Source organism: Rosa rugosa, chromosome 5 (assembly GCF_958449725.1).
Source record: "Rosa rugosa chromosome 5, drRosRugo1.1, whole genome shotgun sequence".
Taxonomy (NCBI): Eukaryota; Viridiplantae; Streptophyta; class Magnoliopsida; order Rosales; family Rosaceae; genus Rosa; species Rosa rugosa.
This window is the reverse complement of record NC_084824.1, coordinates 33,332,065-33,352,404: the sequence shown is the minus strand read 5'-3', so window position 1 is coordinate 33,352,404 and position 20,340 is coordinate 33,332,065. Positions and strand designations below refer to the sequence as shown.

At 38.1% G+C, this 20,340-nt stretch overlaps 1 protein-coding gene across 2 annotated transcripts in view; it reads right to left on the bottom strand.

Annotated features, from left to right (window-relative positions):
• LOC133708469 (eIF-2-alpha kinase GCN2) overlaps positions 1–16,741 on the bottom strand; it is a 28,719-nt gene extending 11,978 nt beyond the window's left edge. The window contains exons 1-24 of one of the 2 annotated variants that reach the window (XM_062133943.1): positions 16,460–16,741; positions 15,860–15,928; positions 15,718–15,777; positions 15,526–15,631; positions 12,942–13,046; positions 12,336–12,728; positions 12,017–12,145; positions 11,824–11,907; positions 11,657–11,743; positions 11,459–11,570; positions 10,899–11,016; positions 9,628–9,682; positions 8,139–8,308; positions 7,101–7,285; positions 6,648–6,796; positions 6,252–6,501; positions 5,140–5,422; positions 4,930–5,026; positions 4,761–4,841; positions 3,828–3,884; positions 2,573–2,704; positions 2,383–2,466; positions 1,540–1,648; positions 1,330–1,466 (exon numbers count right to left, since the gene is read on the bottom strand). In XM_062133943.1, coding sequence (XP_061989927.1) covers positions 1,330–1,466; positions 1,540–1,648; positions 2,383–2,466; positions 2,573–2,704; positions 3,828–3,884; positions 4,761–4,841; positions 4,930–5,026; positions 5,140–5,422; positions 6,252–6,501; positions 6,648–6,796; positions 7,101–7,285; positions 8,139–8,308; positions 9,628–9,682; positions 10,899–11,016; positions 11,459–11,570; positions 11,657–11,743; positions 11,824–11,907; positions 12,017–12,145; positions 12,336–12,728; positions 12,942–13,046; positions 15,526–15,631; positions 15,718–15,777; positions 15,860–15,928; positions 16,460–16,587 — 3,180 coding nt within the window. In that variant the 5' untranslated portion in view covers positions 16,588–16,741. The remainder of the gene's footprint in view (positions 1–1,329; positions 1,467–1,539; positions 1,649–2,382; positions 2,467–2,572; positions 2,705–3,827; positions 3,885–4,760; positions 4,842–4,929; positions 5,027–5,139; positions 5,423–6,251; positions 6,502–6,647; positions 6,797–7,100; positions 7,286–8,138; positions 8,309–9,627; positions 9,683–10,898; positions 11,017–11,458; positions 11,571–11,656; positions 11,744–11,823; positions 11,908–12,016; positions 12,146–12,335; positions 12,729–12,941; positions 13,047–15,525; positions 15,632–15,717; positions 15,778–15,859; positions 15,929–16,459) is intronic. The other variant, XM_062133942.1, reaches the window with a different exon arrangement.
• Between the last annotated feature and the right edge of the window lie 3,599 nt (positions 16,742–20,340).

Sequence of the window (20,340 nt, the reverse complement as noted above, 5' to 3'; positions counted from 1 at the left end):
AAACACCTTCTCCTCTCACTCTAAACAAATTCCTTCATCCATTTCATCTTCTTTGTCTCTCCATTTCCATTCCATTTTTCTCTCCATTCTCTAGTTGCAAAATTCTGCGTTTTCAAGTAAGAAGAAGAAGAAGAAGAAGGAGCCGGGAATATCATATCCTCCATCGTCCACCTTGAAGGCTTGCTTCCAAGATTCAAGATTTCAACGTTTCAAGCACTCCATCTCCATCTCCAACTCACGGTGTAATTCATTCTTTTTCCTTATTTAATTTCGTAGGAATTTGTTTCTAGTTAACAATAACATTAAGGGCAAAGTTTAAGCCCAATTTCTATGTTTGAATAAAAATTGTGATTTCTTTATGTTGATTTTTATGTTGCTTATGTGAGATTGCTTAATTGATTTTGGATTATGGAAAACTTTTATATGTATGTGTTCTTTGATGGCCAACTTAGGATATATGCATGTAATTGGTGCTAGATTTAAGTAGTAAAGGCTTTGGACAAAAGTCGAAATCAATTAAGGAGGATTGCAAATAGATGGACTTTTTCATACTAGGTTGTGCACTTTGGTTGACATCCTTTCTTTGTTCTTCATGCATTGAATGTGTTCTTGATTAGCTAGCTTTCTAGACTATGATTGCATGTTCAATAGGTTTAATTTAGGTGCTTTCACTTAGATTAAATATTCAAGGAAAGTAAAATATGGGAAATCATTTGCTTCGAATGTTTCACATGGTCAACTTATTTCTCATGACATAGATAATCAACTATAGGAATTGTAATTGGATTTCATTCATATGATTGTAGTTTTGATCTTTGTTTCTTGTGTTCCACCCTTGTATATGTGTTTTTACACTTTCTTTATTTCATTTAATTTTAATTCCAATTCTATAATCTCAAAACCCCCCCTTTTTATATTAACTTGTATATATTTTTATTCTTTATTTTATTTTTGTACATAATACTTTTTACTTTATTATTTTAATTCTTTATTTGTTTTTGACAATGACAGGTGTACCCTCAATCCCCGGAATAGAACGATCCCTATTTGCTTACACTACTAACGATGTTTTCAGGGTTAAATTATGCGCTTGCTCAAAGCGTATCAATTGCATGTATAGAAAGGAAAACCCCTTGATAAAAAAAAAAAAAAAAGAACAAAATCTAACCTGGTAGAGTTATTACGTGGAAGTGCTAGTGTGGGACAATCCATTTTGACCCACGTGCCAAATAAGCAAAATAAGGTGTATAAACAGAACTTTTATGCATTTTCCAGGAAGGTTAATACTAACTTATCTGTATGGTTATGTGGAAGAGGAATGTAAGATACCTGGAAAAACAAGTCTCTATGGTAACTCTCAGTTGGGGGGATAAGTGGATCTATATAAACATGTTCTTCAATCCTCCAAGCTCTCAAGTAGCTACAGAGATCTGACAACTCATCAAGTGCCTTCCGTGTTGGTTTATCTACATTAAATTACTGCAAATGATTATCATCCCTCGATTGATGTACATCAGCAATCAATATTTTGAACAATACCGTTTGGCAGGGCTCCCCTAAGTCTAGGAAGTGCCTGATCTGCAGCTCCACAGAACCTTAAACCAACAGTCTGCAACCTATTCACAACAGCCTCTTGTAAATTAAGTTCCTGAGAAATATAAACATTAGATGATCATTCAGACTGACAATATATTTAAAATAGGAGATTTTCACATCATATGGTAATTTCAATAAACTACTATTTGAAAACAGAGTCAGATGAATAGAAAATTCAAAGAATGCTCCCCCCCCCCGGGTAATATAAAGCTCTAAGGAGTCTTGCTACAACCAGATATCTTTATGCTCTATGCTTGTATTTACTGTTAATATTAGGTGGAGTACAATGATGAGAAGACATGAGACACGTTCACACCTGGGAAGAACATTAGCATCACGTATTCTACACAAAAATATGTGTGTCTATATAGATATAGTACAAAACAAAAAACCCTACATGGACAAAAAGAAAAATCACCAGATTACTGAATTATCAATAGGTATTGGTTAACTCAAAAAGGGATGCAAAAATTGATCAAACCGTGGACAATTTGGAAAAGTTTTTATTTTGAACAAAATTTCTATAACCCGACCATCTTTCACAATTTGTCTATTTAAATAGCTTCACTAATTATTTCACAGCAAATTTTTAAGGAAAGCACAGATGTATATGCACAAAACCTGAACAAATTTTTGGACAGGAAAATAACAATATTGGAAAGAAGATCAAGCCAGTTACACACATTCTATCTGGTTTCTAAATCATCATGACAGTAACATTCATTTCTGCTGAAGTGGTTGTTAACAGACTATAGAGTGTGCAAGTATTTTATAAAGTCATCAAACCTGAAAAAGCTGACGCCTTATTACCACCCATTTGGATTTCCGTTCAGAAGACTGAGGACGTAAGGAGCCCATCATAGAAAGAAGCTTCATTAAGCAAGGTGTGCAACTATCAGTACTTCACAATTTTACGTACTATCAATGAATCTTGCATATTGATCGCAGAAATATCCGCAGTATACTAATTGGTTACCTCCGCTACTTTTTGTCTATGGTCTGCCTTGACTCCTACCCAAGACCAAATTGCCTCCAGTAAGTCCCCGTGGTTTAGATGAATGTCGCAGAACTCCCAATTGAAAAAACGGGTTACAATGTCCCTTGTCACCTGAAAAATGACACTTATGTGAAAGATATGTCACCACAAATCATTTGCCAGTGCATACTAGTAATTTTCCATTACATAAACTAAATATTGACTGGAAACAACGTGAAAACATGTTGAGTAGGACACTGAAATAATTAGATATCAGATGAATTTCATAAATGTTCACATTACTTTCCCCTCTAGGTTCACACCTGTCTCCGAAATTCTTAGAACAGAATGAAAAGGAGACATTGAGAAACAGTGTGATTTTCCCGTGGCGCAGAAGATATATAAAATTTCCCTGTATTTTTTATGTTCCCCAATACAGTTCATCAGTTCAATATATTTCTAGGCCAAAAATATCATTTCTTATCCACCGTCTGCACCAAAAGATTGCAAACCTCATTCCTCTTGCGTTTCCATCCTCATATTTTACAGGTCGTTATCCTACTCAGAAAGGGCATACCCGACTCTAGATTCTCACAATGCCAACCTAGTTCATTGTACCAGTCAACTTCAAATTCATTGATAATTTAATATACATGTTTGCTGGTACTCCATTTTGGTGGTTTGATTATAAACATCAAGGACTACTACACAGCTGCTTTTTCAAGTTCTCCACATCGCTTCATACAAATGCTGCTCATTATTTTTTTATGCTGCTCATATTTTTTTGCCAGCAATGCTTCTGAAGTTTCTTTGTTTCTCCCTAAGTTGTTAACTGAGCAAACCACAGATCTTAAATAATGACATATCTAAGGGCCTAAACAGCTGACCTGGATACCCCTAAGTAACTAGATGACCTATGATACTCCACATACTGTAGATGGTCAAATCAGATATTCACAAACTATAGGTGCTACCCTTTATTTTTAATTGCTAATCACTTCTACTCTTCCCTGAACAGAATTTTAATGTTACCAAGAAACCATTTATGATGCTTAGCTTATTACTCCCACAGCTTAAATATTACTTCAAATAGAGATCAAAGAGATCTTCTTAATGGGAGACGTGTACACATGTACTGACAAAACATTACACATTAAGGTTTTGGAACAAATTTATTATATCCAAACACGTGTACAATACCAACAGAGAGAGAGAGAGAGAGAGAGAGAGAGAGAGAAACAAAACAATGCATCACCTTGATCACTTCTGCCTCTGTCAATGCTGATGCACCTCCAATAATGTCGAAATCACCCTATTTGACAATAAATGTTGTACAATTAGAGCATATGCACCCCAAAGGCAAGGGTTTGCTTCCAAACCATCCAGAAAGGCAAGGGCAAAAAACAAAACAATAAGAACATGTAATAATTATACGACTGTTGAGAATGATTATACACGGTTTAATCTAATGGTATTTTTGTGCAACAGAAATTTGCATTAATGCAAACAGCTTGGAATTCATATTTCTGACTAAAAACCAACAATATAATTACAAATATAACTAAGTATATTATAAGTTAGTGGGAGAATTTTGGAAAGGTGAGTTGTTATGTAACAAATAGCTAAATAATACAGTGGAATATACTAGCACAGCTAATATGTCCAATTGGTTAAGGCCTTGCTGTTTCTTGGCAATGGAAGGGGTTCAAATACATATCTGCATAGTAGCAACATTTTGAAAAATATGCAGAACTAATCTTAGCCCTTGATTACAAATTTACAAGTGCTGGCCATTAATTATGAGGGTATTGCACACATGACATATTTCACAATTCAGCAGTGTGGATCTCTCGGGATGGACCACAGGCTTCTGCCTGTGTATTGGTTGAGTGTGCCACAAATGGAACTAAAATCTGGCTCGGCAAACCAATTTTTCCAACTTTAGCCGCATTTGTGGTCTTGGAGGGGCTGTGCACACGGTGCATTGGCTCTTGAGCACCAATAAAATCAATTTAGGCAGGAAATACATCTAACTTCTTTTTCTTTCTTTTCTTTTTTGTTGAAAGAAAAGAAAAATACATTTAACTTCTGAAAGCAAAAATTTTATATCATTCAACCACCACAAAATTAGAGAGAGAAGGAAGAAATTAACAGAAAGAGAGCTACAGAAGCATTAATGAGTGCATACCTGCAGGTAGCGACTTGGGGGTGCATGTCCAATTGGTCTTCTGTAGACACATGAAATTTCATATCTTTTGAATGAAGATTTCTACACGAAAAGTTGATAAACGGCCCAGTTATGCCTACTGACTTTATCTTATAGCCCAAAGTCACATTAATTTCAGTATGTCTAATACCTGATTCGAAATCACCCAACTAACAAAAGGCAAACGCAGCTCATGCAAAAGTTCAAGCATATCTCCTCCATGGGTCAAAAGTTTGACAGTGTTCCTTCTGATATAACATGACAAATAATTAGCATGAGCTAGCCCACAACAAGAAAGAGATATTTTCTCATACAAACATTTGAGTAGTATGGCTACAATGACATCAATTCAGAGAAAAACCTCATAAAATGTTGGCAATCATCCAACAGACGCATGGGTATTACTTCAAGGTGCTTCGCACAATGTTGTCTGAACACCTCCCTTGTGATCTCAACAACATAATCACGAGCCTCCGAATCTAAATCTGCATACTGAATCGCAGAAGTATCGCTACCAGCCAACCTCAACCTACCATCATGATGTTGCTGGTCTTTCAAGCTTAGCATCTCTTCATCAAATATAGCATTCAGAACTTTATCATACACACTTCTGTCCTCTGAGGTTTGCATTGTTCGTAGAATATCTGATAATATTGAAAGAAAGCTGTTTTTAATAACAATAATAAAATAATTATATCAGCAAAGAATACACGAGTATATTATCGCAGAAATAACATTTACAACATCCTTCTCAAAGCTGATTGTGGACCATATCCTTTCACCAAGAGAAAATTATCCTGATGATTATCCACCCAGCCAATAGATGGTGTAAATACAATCAGGGCATATTTCAATATTAAATGTGCCGCCACCACCTAACGATATAAATCTACAGGGGTCAACAAACACATGCATAATAATGTGGGGAAACTAGAAAACAGGTGGCTGAGCCATGCCATTGAAGTCTCCGCCTCTCCCTCACGATCTCTGTCTACCTCTCTGTGAACTTTGCTTCAACACTCGATTCAACTAGTACGCCAGTAATAAAAGATAGTTCCTATCTGTCCACCACTCTACCCACCATGGGAAAAATACTAACTGTTAGGTCATCTATACTTCAGGAATCTATAGTCAAGCTGGACTTGGACGTCTTTGCACCAACTTGAGATGTGTTGGAAACAATGTATAGCACATTTCTTATTACTAAGATATTGTCATATATTTGTTTTATTCTATATTATTCTTGACTTTTTGGCTATTATCGTCAAGCGAAAAGCATTTAATTAGTTTATGTTCTTATACTGAGTCAAACAATTACGGCCATATTATTTTGCACACAAAGCAAAGAAGAAAGCATAGCTTTTATATAAATGGAACATTTAAGCCAGAGGTACAAATGAGATGCAAGGATCTTACAAAGGGCTCCACTTAGATTAACTCGATATAGTAAATACAAAGATCGTATTTACTTACTGTCTAGCAACTCAGATTCCATTCGTGGTGGAAATGCATGCTTTATAAGTTCTGTAGCAGAAGGGCGATCTGACGGACTTGGGGACATTAAGCTCCGCAACAAGGATGCTTGTTCCGGAAATTCAGCAACCCAAGCAGAAGGCAGTTCACCCTTCTGTTTCAAGTCGGATAGGACAAGGTGCCGTTCCATTGCAGTCCCAAATGGGTGCCATAGCTCGAAAAATACAATTCCCAAGCTGTACATATCAGCCTGCAATCCAAGTTGAAAGTGATGTTTACCTGATTATTTTGAATAAACGGATTACATTAAAGCTGGATTACAACTAGCATATTCCATATTGGGTAAATTATTAGAAATATCAAATAACACAATGAGAAGTACAATCAAACATATACCTTTTCATCAATCTTTGGCCAGCCTTGCTCAATTTCAGGTGCGGTGTAAAAATATGTACCAACTTGACCAGTACCATCGAGAGAAACTCCAGTTGTATCTGCAGGAAAACTTGGATCTTGATCCAGCTGCTCCAACTTCAAAAACTTGGCTGAAACAAAACAATTACACTACGGATTCAGTATACATCTCCCAAATTCTATCAAACAAATATATGAATGTAAATGGTTAAACAAACAGGATTTCATTTGCAAGAGTTCTTTATGACAGCGAATGCTTGTGAACAGAGAGGAATGCAATAACTTCTTTATGTCCTAGGACATAATATACTTTTGAAAATCACAACACTTTCAAAAACCTAACGTCATGTGCATGAGAAGCAGAACAATCTACAGAGTCTCAAACTAGCATTTAAATTAGGTGCAACGAGATCATTTACAAAATCTGTAACTTACCCAAACCAAAATCTCCAATTTTAATATCATTACGTGCATCAAAGAATATGTTATTTGGTGTTAAGTCCCGATGGATGATTCCTTGTCCATGTATGTGTGCCAGGCCTTCAACAATTTGACGAAACAAATGCCATGCTAATTCTTTGTCAAATTGACTATACGACTCAAAAACCTGGCGTAATGTCCTACAAAACAACAAAAAAAAATTTAAAAAGAAAAAAAAAACTACTTAAAACAAAGAACGTATAAGAACAATTAGCAACGGAAATCTAGTTTTAAATCATTATAGGACTAAAACAAAGAAAATATAAGAACAATCAGCAATGGAAATCTAGTTTTAAATCCATATGGGATTAAATAAAGGAAGGGTAATAGTTTTGAGTTCAACTTATATAGAATTCATTAGGGGAAAAAAAAATTATGCTTCATCATTCATCCATCAGCTGTTGAGAAAAATGTCATTCACTAAGTTAAACGGACCTACTGCAGAGTTGAAGGGATGATACAGATGAAACAAAAAATTGGGTCAGTAGAGACAATTTCCTTCATCTACCTTGTTTACTTCACCTCGTCTGGAAAACTTCTTCCATCTTGTCTACATTCTTCAGATTAATCATTAAGACAATTCTTCAGATTAATCATTAAGACAATTAGCAAATGTCTCTTTAAAAAATTACTTTAATCCTGAGTTCCTGACGATGATAGCAACTTACTAGTTTCACTTCATAGACCATGAGAAACTATGTACTCTTGAAACATAAAAAAGTAAAAATATTTGTTAAGACTCAAGTAAGGTACCAGTCAATGAGGAGAATAAACAATGGGTTTTTTACTAACTACAAATATTTAGCATAGCTCAATGATCTCAGTGACAAGGAGAAATGTAAAATTAACAAAAGAAAATGCAAGAAATCAAGAAAAAGCCAGTTTATTGTCAATATTCTAAGTGCAATTAATAACTACAGATAAAAAGAAAGAAAAAAAGGTAAACATCTTAACATAAAAATTAAAACTAAATAAAAGCAATAGAAGTTTTACCTAGGGCAGTACTCCATTTGAATGTACAAATATGTTGATTCAAGTTTATTCTCATTCCCAAGATCATCTGCTGAGCTTGTACCTTTAAAGCTAAAAGTGGAGCTGGCTGCAGTCCTTGAACCCCAGGTAGTATCACCATGAGCACCAACACCTCCTGTTTCAAACCAGGCCTGGAAGTGCTTACAAATGTTACAAAATTGTACATAAAACTATTGCAAGCAAAAGAACTTCCCTTTTAAATAACCTTTTCAATATTCAGGAAGAGTCACAAAGATAAGTAATATGCAGCTTTAGTTTGAAAACCCAAAAAGGGAACAGGGGCATCTTTTTTTTTTTTTGAAGAAGAAGGCAGTAGCCAATATATTGATCAAAGGCCAGAATGACCATTACATACCCTTCCGCTGTCATATAAGACAGACAAGAAGATGTGTTAGTACCCACAGTGGTACATAGAAACTAGGACACTCATTTGACATTGAATACATCATAGACATAGCGGAATCCCCCTTTGGTACTACGCCGGAGGCGCTAGAAAACTAGAAGGATCCAGCCCTCCCAACCTAACCCGGAACACAGTACATCTAGTCGCCTAGAGACCTCAATTGGTGTACAACTAGATATACTGAGAATTAAGTCGACAAGACTAAGACCCAGTACTACAACTAGATAAGGAAAAAACCACTAGAATGCCCAAAAAAGGCCTACAAAAAACTAGAAAATAAAAGGAGTAAAAAGCCCGCCCACCAGATACGGCCCAGTAGCCAAAGGGAGACCCAAAGGCCCAAGAACCAAGCCAAGGAGCGCGGGTCGGAGTGTACCCGCCTGTGTAGCCGGACCAGCACCGCGGCTTCCGACAGATCATCGTCGCCGCATCAAACCGCCACCAACTGACGACGTCGGCAGGAACGTCGTGGATCACGATTCCAGACCGAAATTTGATCCAATACTGGTTCGATCACCACAGCCTCCGTCCTCCGTCAGACCTTCTCAACCCCAAACCAGGGCACCGCAATGACAACCTGCCTCCGCCGCGCACCAGAATCCCTCCGTCGTACCCCCCTTGCTCGAAAAACCTCCGCCGCGCAGATCGGAACGAAAAACAAGGACGAGCCCCTCTGCTGGTCGTTCTCTCTCCGGACGCGACCAAGCCTCCAGCCCTCTGCTCCTGCCCAAAAACTCCTGGTCCTCCCCGGTGGACTGACACAACTAGTTCGCCCGTCCGACGACGACGTCCCATGGACGCGCCGCCGGACGCAGCATAGAAAAATTTCTTAGGGTTTTCGCTGCTCCGACTTTCTTGGAGCTCTCGGGTTTACCTAATTGTTCTCTATTGTTTTCTGAAACAGGGGCATCTTGAAATGAAAGTAGGCCAGGAAAATCATTGCAAAAACCAACATATAGCAACTAAGAAAAGAAACACAAGAAATTTATACCATATTTTATGACAGAAACGTCCAATCATTAAAGCAGGTAATGAGGATGCTCTTACCTGATAGTATCGTACAACATGTTGATGTTGCAAACGAGAAAGTGTAGCGACTTCCCTATGAATTGTGAAAATATTTTAGAACTTCTTAGTGACAAAATTAAACTTCATCTCATTGAAGATGCAGAGAATATATAATAAAAGAAAATAATAGAATGTAAGCTTCAAATTAATTAAGCAGGGAAGAAAATTAGGAAGTTAACTTGAACTTTAAAACAGCTGGCCAAAATGGCTAAATCCAGATAAATATAGAAAGAGATGCCAAGCACAACAATGGCATGTTTACTTACATGGAAAGGGTATGAATATAAGGGGAGCTATTCCGATTCATGAGTTCCCCTGTGTTGACTAACACAAAGGGAATCGAAATAAGTTGGTCCCACTTCAAAAAGTAAGTAAATTCCCCCTTTCCTTCAAGAATTAGATTTCATATTCCTTCAGGAGTTTTTCTCCAATTCATCCCTTCTCCACGTCAAGTAAGTAAACATGCCATAATGTTTCATACAACACCTATTACAAGATGGTTTATTAGCATTATTTTCTTGTGGCATAGTTACTGACTTAAGGGCCAGCAAACCAACAGCAGAACAAAAATAAACAAAAGAAATGAAAAACATAGAAAATTGTAGTGTTGGAATATCTCTGAAATGCTTCATTCGGGACACCCGAAGAGAATCTAAAATTTTACTTCTATCCCAACTCCCGAATAAAATCCACTTCCTCTACCTTATCATTAAAAGTATTAGTTATGTCCCAGTCAAAACCAAAGAATCCACATGGAAGCCAAGAGAAAAATCCTCACAACTTTTGGCAACCCACACCACTACATACACTTGCAGTAGCCTATTAGAGATTATAATTTGAAATTGTAATAATCAAGATAAGCGCCAACAGGAAATGCCAAATCATTTTCTTTATTTTTTATTTTTGGTTTGGAGACTGCCAAAAGATCCTTGAATGATCTCTAAGCTATTCTTGTCTAGTTATTTTAAATGTACTATGTGATTCAATTTCCAAATCAACTAAATAAAAACAATTAATAAATGCCAAATCTAATTTGAGATATTACTACTCAAAAGAAGCAATTCTCTAAGCTATGCTTGGCGCCTAGGCTAGTTCTTTCAAATGTGTAATGCAACTCATTTTCAAATCAATATATAAAAACAATTCATAAATGCCAAATCTAATTTGACTATTTGAGACATTATTACTCACGAGAAGCAATTTTATATGGCTGCTAAATTTCATTTAGGATGCAGTAAAAATTAATGTACCTCAATATGCGGTCATCAAGTGGCAGGCTTTTATCCTTAAGGCGGATTTTCTTTACTGCATACTGCCTTCCATCTAGCTTATTTTTGCACAACACAACATGGCCAAAGCCACCATGACCTATTACCAAAGTGTGAAAAAAGTTTCAGAGGTGATAGTTAAAATAAAATAAAATGTTGTGACAAGAAAAAATATAGGCAAAAGGTGATGCAAATTATGACGGAAATATGCAAGAGAAATCACTGAAAAAATGAGATAACGTTTGTGCTCTGTTTTGACAGAAGCAAGAATTCATTAATGAATATGAAAATCTACATACGGGGAAGGATTCCACTGATATTTGATGGACCATTCTATCAACAACTAGAAACAAAAAGAAAAAAAACAAACAAATAACAGCAGTACTAACTGAGAAGCAGCAGTAGAATGGGAATGAAAAACCTATAATAGCACCATCTATAAACCTTACAACCTTTTGGAACTTGTCAGACATACAGCACATACACATTGGAAGAACCATACACTATCCTACATGAAACTCAAATACATATATTTCCATTACCAAGAGACTGTAGCTCCTCAAAGTCATTGAGATATCGAGAACTTGGGAGAGATGTACTTGGTCCTTCTAAATCAGAAGTGAGCTCCCAGAATTGAGAGATACGGGATGAAACCTAGATATAATTAATAACACAGAATTTGAAATTGATTTTTGCAGCCAGATCACATAGTCAACAAAAGAAGAAAGAGTATGACCAACCATCTGTTGTCCGAAGGCATGATTAAATGTTCGATTTAAAAGTGAAATTGGTTTTGAAGCTAAATCCCTTGCCCATTCTGATAAGACCTGCAAACCAATTTATCACGATCGGTTTCTGGAACGAATACGAGTTATCAAAACTAAGCAGAAACAATGAAACTACATACCCCTATGTTTTGCAGTTCTGTGGTTATCTGTGGCAAAGCATCAGCCAATGGTCCTTTAGTGCAGGCGAGACGGAGCAGATGAACCTGACATAAAAGAAAGCAACACCCACAAAAAAAAAAAAAAAAAAAAAAAAAAAAATGTAAAATCAAATCCTGGGCATAAATACAAGAAGTGAAATCAATAAGAAATTACCATTATTAGATCCCTTTTAACATTTTGGGATCCTTGCTCATGAGCCAAGGAAGTAAAAGAGAGCGAGTCCGACTGCTGACTTCCGAATTCCCAATCATCTTCTGTTGAATCCTCCTCAAGAACTGAACTCTGTGAAACCATAGATATCCCAAGCATAGATATGCTTTCATATGAGAAGATTCAGGAGTTAACATGAAGAAAGATACAAGAATATATAATTAACACAAGAGAAGAAAAACTTAGAAAGAAAAATGCAATTTTAACCTATATAAAATTGCGCATTCAAACATCAAATAAAGCCAGCTATTCCATTACTTACCTCTTTCTCAGTTTCACCACCATTTCTGTCCATTTCTTCCAACAAAAATCTACTTGAATCCCTGCCTTCACTCTCTTCTTCAAGCGTTTCTAACTTGACATTAGGGGAAAGTACTGGCCCTTGCTTTATATCTTGTGATTTTAAAGGTTCTGCTTGCTTATCATGTTTCTTTTCCTGAATCTCATGCGTGAGTTTGGACCCATCCACCCTAGGCAATGGGACAGTAGAATTTATCCCTTTAGTCTCGTCAACTCCAAAACTCCAACTCCAAGACTTTCCAGAGCCACTGAAGAGGTCTATGAAACCATAAACAAAAGGCCCCTTCTTGTTACTAGAAATTGCAGTGTCATTTTGAAACAACTGAGCACTGTTATCCGTAGTTGAACATATTACCTTCCATAAAAATGAATAAAGCAAAGCATCAATAAACTAGATATCAAGTAGGGATGATTTTTTTAGCACTAATATTTTGCAAGGATCATCTTTGCAGATGAACCTAAAGAATCTTTGATTCGATCATTGAATTAAATTGCATGGTGGCAGGTAAAGGAGGAGGTCCATAAAAATTAAACATAAAAGTATCACCAGATACGATGAATATCTTACTGGTCCCTGTAATTGACCCACTGGCACAATTTCAGATAGAAATTCCTGAGCTGCCTCGACCAAATTGAAGATCATTACCCGTCCTTCTCGGGCATTGGAATTTGCCTAGATAGAAAGAACAAAATCAGAGTAGAACCATAAACATAAGGCAGGTTGGAGACAAAACACATTTACTACCTAGAGCATTACCCAACGATATTTTCAATGCAAGTCCAAATGTTAAAATATATTTCATTTTCTTTATCAAGGGGATTCACTTAAGAGAAGATGGAATGGGATATTGGAAAACCTTCCTCATTATTCAGTCCTGATTCTGTAACTACTAACTTAGTGTCAGTGGAGTACCACTAGGCAGTCAACAGCATGTTCTCAAGGCTACAATACAAAGGATGACATAGCAAAACTATACACAGCCTGCCCCCACCACTGAAAGCCAAAAGATAAAATTGTCCAGGCACACACATAATATATCTGATGAGTTCAAATTTTCCTAAATATATGACTATCCTCACACCAAATTGAAGATTATTACATTTCAGAATTTGCCTAAACACAGCAGATAAATCAACCTAGAAATATAAGATATAAACACATCGGAGGCAAAACAAATTTACTACATAAGAGGATTATCTTACAATATTTTCAGTGAAAGTACAAAACATTTATTCTATTGTTTTGAAAATATGTTTTGCATAGAAAGCCCTGTTCGCTTCAGAGATAATGAAATAGGAGGAAAAATTTCCTCATTGTTCAATATTTTTTATTCTGTAAATACTAACTTGGTGTGAATGTCACTTATCAGAGCAAAAGCAATGTTCTCAAGGGCACAAGAGATGGTAGAGGATAACTGCACAACTAAATCTAATAATTAACATGAATACAGGGGTACAAGGAAACGGACTTAATAGGAGAAAACTGGCCTCTATGGCAGCCCTGCAATCAGCACACATTTGAAAAATATATATATATATATATATATACAGTCCGGCTATGGTGCGGACGTCCATACCGTGCGGACGGTACGGATTTCCCCTTTTCCCCCACTTTCCGATCACATTTTCACATATTAACCGTTTAGTTTTTAGGTCCTAATGTATAGATCACCTCTGCAAAATTTCAGCCAATTTGGTGATCGTTAAGGCATCCAAAACTGCAAATTACAACAATGTACACGAACGGTTCCGGTTCGACAGATTCGGTTCGTTCGTATAAATTGCAGTTTTGGATGCCTTAACGATCACCAAATTGGCTGAAATTTTGTAGAGATGATCTATACATTAGGACCTAAAAACTGAACGGTTAAGATCAAAATATGTGATCGGGAAAGTGGGTGAAAACCGGAAATCCGTACCGAAATTTCGGTTCGGTACGGACGTCCGCACCTGAGAAAAATCCTATACATACATACATACATACATACATACATACACATATATAATATACAATCAGAATAGGATTTAGACCTAAAATTGAACTCCCCCCCCCTACCCACCCCGCCCCCAGATAGCCTCCTCCCATCCCCTTTATAAATTAAAGGGATCCTTCCATATATTTTGCAGCACACCACCTCCACAGCATCCATCTTTATTTTATTTAAAATAAAAAAGCAAAATTTAGCAACTAAAATGTCAATTGTAAATGGAGTTTTTTTTTTTTTTTTTTGTGGGGGTGGTCCGGAATAGAAGAATCATAGAAAGGTCTCAGTGTCTGAACAAACTTCATGACCCAATAACCCCTAACACATGTTGATTCCCTACACTAGAAAATTCCACCAAATGACCATAGCATACATAAACAGTGTTCTTCAAAAACAAATACAAAAAAAATACATAGATTGATAAATTAGTCTGCAAACTTCAAAGCTTCCCCTTAACTATACTTTTTATTTTATTTTATTTTATTTTTTGTGCAAGAAACAATGATTTTCTTAAAATAAAGAATAACTTCCAGTAGCTCAAAACAGTTTCCAACCATTATATAAAGGATAAGGGGAGTTGACAAAGACATGATCCGCACTCTCTTTCCCAGATTTGCATAAAATGCACCAATTAGGGCAAAAACACATAAAACACCTTGGTAACAATTCACTCGTGAGGCACCGTTACCAGAAACTGCATTTTTTTCCTACCTATATCTCACAGATTTCTCTTGGGAAGAATGTTCTTCGACCACCCCATGTTACATGTTTGCTAGTAATTGCACAAAATGTGTGTGTGTATGTGTGTGTGATTAATTTACTATGCAGCACCGTATCCCATACAGTACTAAAACAAAAATAGCATTTACCACAAAAAACAACTGAACTTACCAGAGGAAAAAAAAAAAACTGAAAACTAACAAATTCACCAGAAAAAACCAAAACAATTGCTATTGCAAACTAAAGGCTGTGTACTAGAATTTTCATTCTTTCTTATCAAATGGTATAAGAGCATTTGGTATAAACTTGAAACCAAACTCATGGAACAGTAGTTGTTAGTTGCTACTATTCAAGAAAGCCAATATTTTCTGGAATGAAAAAAGTCGCATTTCCAACGTCACTAAAAACTCCTTCATAGAATATTCCAAAAGACTTTTATCAAATTACCTGATCATTGATAAGAGATAATAGCTTATCAGAGTCACTTTTCGATAATCCTTTCTCTGGAGTTATCTGCAACTTGGGACACTTGTAAGGATACCCTGGTAAGCACCTAGTAAACAAGAGAAGGTAAAAATCCTCGGAAACGAATGTTCACTGAATTAAGATAAAAGCAATATTGGAGAGAACCTTACTCACCTAACTAAAAGAAGTGCAGAGACATCCAGATCCTCATAACCCATATCCTTTGAGTGAGGCCTGTACAGATAGAAAATAAAACTCCATCAAGAGGAGTATAGCTCATGTACGCTATTGATTTTAAAAAATAAATAAAACATACCTAAGCTTGATGGTGATTTGAGGTTGTGATCCGGACGCAATTTTGCAGTCATCTTGAAATATTGCACACCTAAAGATCACAGCAAAGTAGCCATAAGCATTATGAATCAGAAACCGTTATGTTAATGCCTCATACGATTTTACTAATCCTTCCCAGAGAAGGCTTCTGCATTTTTCCGAACATAAAACACTATATTTTAGATGATCAGAAAAGACGACAGAAATTAATCAACCAGATGACGAGCTACTGTCCCTAGAAAGACATTTGATATTAGATTCTGCACTAAATACAAAGAAGAGACAGTAATTTTACTCGAATTGCATCAAGAGTAAAAAACATGTAACACTTGGTAGTGAGAACGTAGAACAACTAGAATAAGTAAGAACCATTCACATCTTCAGAACCATTTTCCATGGTCAAACTGCCTTATTGTATCAAGTAAGAACAGATAGAACCATGAGCCACAAAATTGGTTTGACTAGTGAGTGAGCCACAGAATCCAGTTCCAAAAATCAAAATGAAAATTTGAGTATTAGAGTCAATATATGCAACTTGGAGTGAATTTGGGGCATTCGAAACAGAAGAAGAAGAGTGGCTTACAAAGCAGTGATCTCTTCAGAAAGAAGGTCATTATCGTAAGCCCCGGCATGATCTTTCAAGGGCTTCTTCTTCTTCCCACTGCCTCCTCCTCCTCCTCCGCGCTTCTTCTTCTTCGAACTATGTCCCATTGAGGCCCACCCACTGAAGCAAACCCTTGTTTGGGCTCTCTCTATCTGAGAATGAGCTTGAGGACTGTCTGCGTTTGACGAGTTGATCAGAGTGATTGGACAAAACGCCAAAAGGGCGATTATTATAGTATATATGCGCGCAAACAATCCTTGAATTGGGTTTTGAAACTAGGAGTGTCACCCTACAAAATTACAAATTGCTCCATTACTCTAATAACAATAACAATTGCTTTGTTACAATAAATAATTAATTGGAAGAGAATTCAAACCACCACTATTTTATGTTCCAAAAAAAAAAAAAACAACTGTTATGTTTAGTTGATTCATTTTTCATTAAACTCACAATATCACTCGCAACATATGCGAGCACATTGCTATTACTAACTAAACTGTGTCTTCAAAATTGCTTATGTGGAACGCAAGTGGCACACATGTGGTCATTAGAATATGAACAACATGGTCAATTCATTTTTATCCAATATCACATAATTAAATTATTTCTAATCATAATTTAAAGAAGAAAGGACAGGAGGAGAATTTCTTATTTCTTTTTTAAATAAAAAAAATTAAGAACTCTACCATTCAAAACCATGAACTTATGACCCTATTTTGAAGATTTTCCTTTCTGTTCGTTTGAGCCCAAAAGAATTTTTGGCAAGATCCCTTAAGGGGGTTCAGCGTAGCGGGCCGATACTTGCGGCCCAAAATTAAGTCTACTTAGGTTTGGGTTACAGCTTCGCTCATTCCAAAATCCATAAGGAAAACGAGCCCTTATAGGAATCGAGTAGCAGAGACCAATTAGGAATCTTCAATCAATAATCCTTCTATGGCATGGAACAGTCGAAACCCTAGATATAAATACCGGGGTTTAAGGACACAGACGACACAACAACTCTCCAATCAATCTCAACGATTATCAAAGTCTCTCCGAAGCAAACCTACCTTCAACCTAGTTGAAACCAACGAAGCAAGGGTAACGCCATCGCAACCCAACGAAGCTAAAGTCACGCTTTAGCAAAACCCATGCTTTCTCCTACTTCCCGGTGATTGCTCTGCTTAACCTACAACATTAAGTATCGACTCAGTGACGCAAGAGATCACACCACAAGTCCTTATCCGTAAGGCAAGAAGTCATTTTCCAAAAGGCATAGAAAAGAACCTGGTGACGAGGTTGGTGCTCTCCTCGTCCATAGCGTTTGAGAAGAAGTCAGGTCAAAGGACGCCTCGATGACTGCACCGCACGCTCGCGCACTCAAAAGAGACAGTTTGCACCCAGACTGGTTTTGGAGCCAAACATTTTTGGCACACCCAGTAGGACCTGCATTAGCATTTCTTCGCGATCGCCACCATTGGGAAGTCAAGCGGAAACCCTTATCAAAAGGTTTACGTTAACTGCCCGAAACACAAGACCTCCAGCTATAGCCTGCACTCTCGTGCAGACTGTCGTGGTCTTTCTGACGAACAAGTAATTCAACGATTTTCTCTTAACCCGCCATTATCCGACATGACAACCGAGCAAGGAGGAAATCACCAGCCCATTACTAAGGGTGACATCCCCACTATCCAGCCTAATGAATCTGGCAATGCATTTAACGCCACCCAGGTGGTTGAAGACGAGGTGATAACAGATGGTTATGTGCCCATCCCTATCCCAGAGAATGCGAGTGTAGAGGAGCGACTTGCCATCTTGCAAAAGAACAATGCCGCATTCTATGCGAAGATGAACAAAGGCCACGCGGAGCAACGACAGTGATTTGAGGGCATTTCGAGCGCGATCCCGGAACTCGAGCAAGAGTCATGGAGAGCACATGAGCGTTTGGGGGATCTAACGCGACAAACCCAGGAAAACCACGAGCAACTCATGGCCATGATTAACGCCCAGGCCGCCCAGAGCAAGAACATCGCTACGGAGGTCGCGGCTATTCGCAATGATGGGTCCAATCTCGCAACCCAAGTTGCCATGCAGAAATCTGACTTGGATCATGCTAAAGAGGTTCTGAATAAGACATTGGGAGATCTCAATGTTATCCTTGGTTCTCTTGGTCAGCCCGCCAGAGCCGGCAAGTATGTGCCACCAAATGCTCAAGATAAGGCTAGCAGCAGCACTGCTACACCTTCTACAGCCGTTACTACTGCATCGGCCAAGAGGAAAGAGAAGGCCCTGGTAATTGGTGGCAAAGATAAAGCCACACCACCGGTCACACAGAAGAGCAGAACTCTGAAAATTGGTGAAGGCACGCTGGCTGATCCTGTCGTATTTGCTCAATACGATAGTGATGGGGCAGAGAACGTGTACCAGGAGCTTCCAGGGAACTACTATGGCATTAACCAGGCAGGCAATCCGATTAGGATAACGGCCTTGGCAAAGGATGTGTCTACGCCAAATTTCACGCTTCAATAGTCAAACATCCCTCGAACCATTCGCCTGAGGGAAGGACCAGCGGCCGCTAGCTAGATTGCATCTACTTTGCAAACTGCTCACCAAATTGTGGCGACACCTCCTCCTCCTGGCCCAGATTACGTGAGACGTGAAGAGGTGGAGGAGATGATTAGGTTGGCTAATCCTAGGGTCCACCTCGATGAGGTTTATGAGGGGCATTTTCCGCCACATATAATGCTCGCGCCTTTTCCCAGAGGCTATAAGAATATCATATTCTCTACCTTTTCAGGTGAGGATACAGAGAATGCGGCGACTCATCTGGCCAGGTTCAAAGTGCAATGCGGCCAGTACTAGAACGATGACAGTCTTAAGTGCAAGATCTTTAGTACTTCTCTATCAGGAGCTGCTTTCACCTGGTTCTCTAAACTCCGGCCAGGGTCAGTCGTGAATTAGCTCGCGATGGAAAAACTCTTACGGGAAACCTTCGGTGCCATAGAGCCCGAGGTTGATTTGGCCTCCCTTACCCAGATGGCCCAGCAGCCCACTGAATCTGCTGTTGCTTATCTTCAACGATTCTAGATCCAAAAGGCCATGTTGAACATGGTTCTGCCAGAAAGAGAATTGATTAAGTTGGCAATTAAGGGCTTAGAACCTCGCCAGCGAAAGAAGCAACATGGCAGCATGATCAAATCCATGGGGGAGTTAATCACGGAGGTAGACAGTTTTGAGCACCTCCTGAGGGAGACGGATGCTAGAAAAAATGCATCCAAGGGAACATATGTTCCTGGGAAACACCGCACCGTGGCTGCTCTGAACTATCAGCCAACCACATATGACCCCTATTATCAGGGCGAAGAGGTGTTACCGGAGGAAGATGAAGAGGAGGAGAACGATGTCTCCGCCTTTGAGCTAACTGGAAGAAAGAGCTCTGCTCTCAAGCAGCTGAAGTTAACTAAGGAACCGATCAAGCTTAAGTCTGTGGCTTTCACCAAACCTGAATTCGCGACATACACGTATGATGCCAACAAAGCACATGAAATTTTAGATGAGATGATAGCCGCGAAGATGGTAAAGACAGATTTTGGGCCTTTTCCCAGACCAGAGCAGTTAAAAGGAAAAAAGTATTGCAAGTTTCACAATCTGTGGAACCATAACACAGCGGAGTGTGTCAAGCTGAAGGATCAGATTCAGGTATGGTTGAATAATGGGAGTCTGCAGGTAGAGTCTTCAACCACCGCGGCAGCGTTAGTGGATCTAAATCCCTTCCCTGATACTGGAGTGAATATGGTTGATGTGACTTGGAATAGCAAAGGCCAGAGGAAATCAACCCTTGACTGGACTACCAGGGGACAGAAAGATCGTGAGGAGGAAGA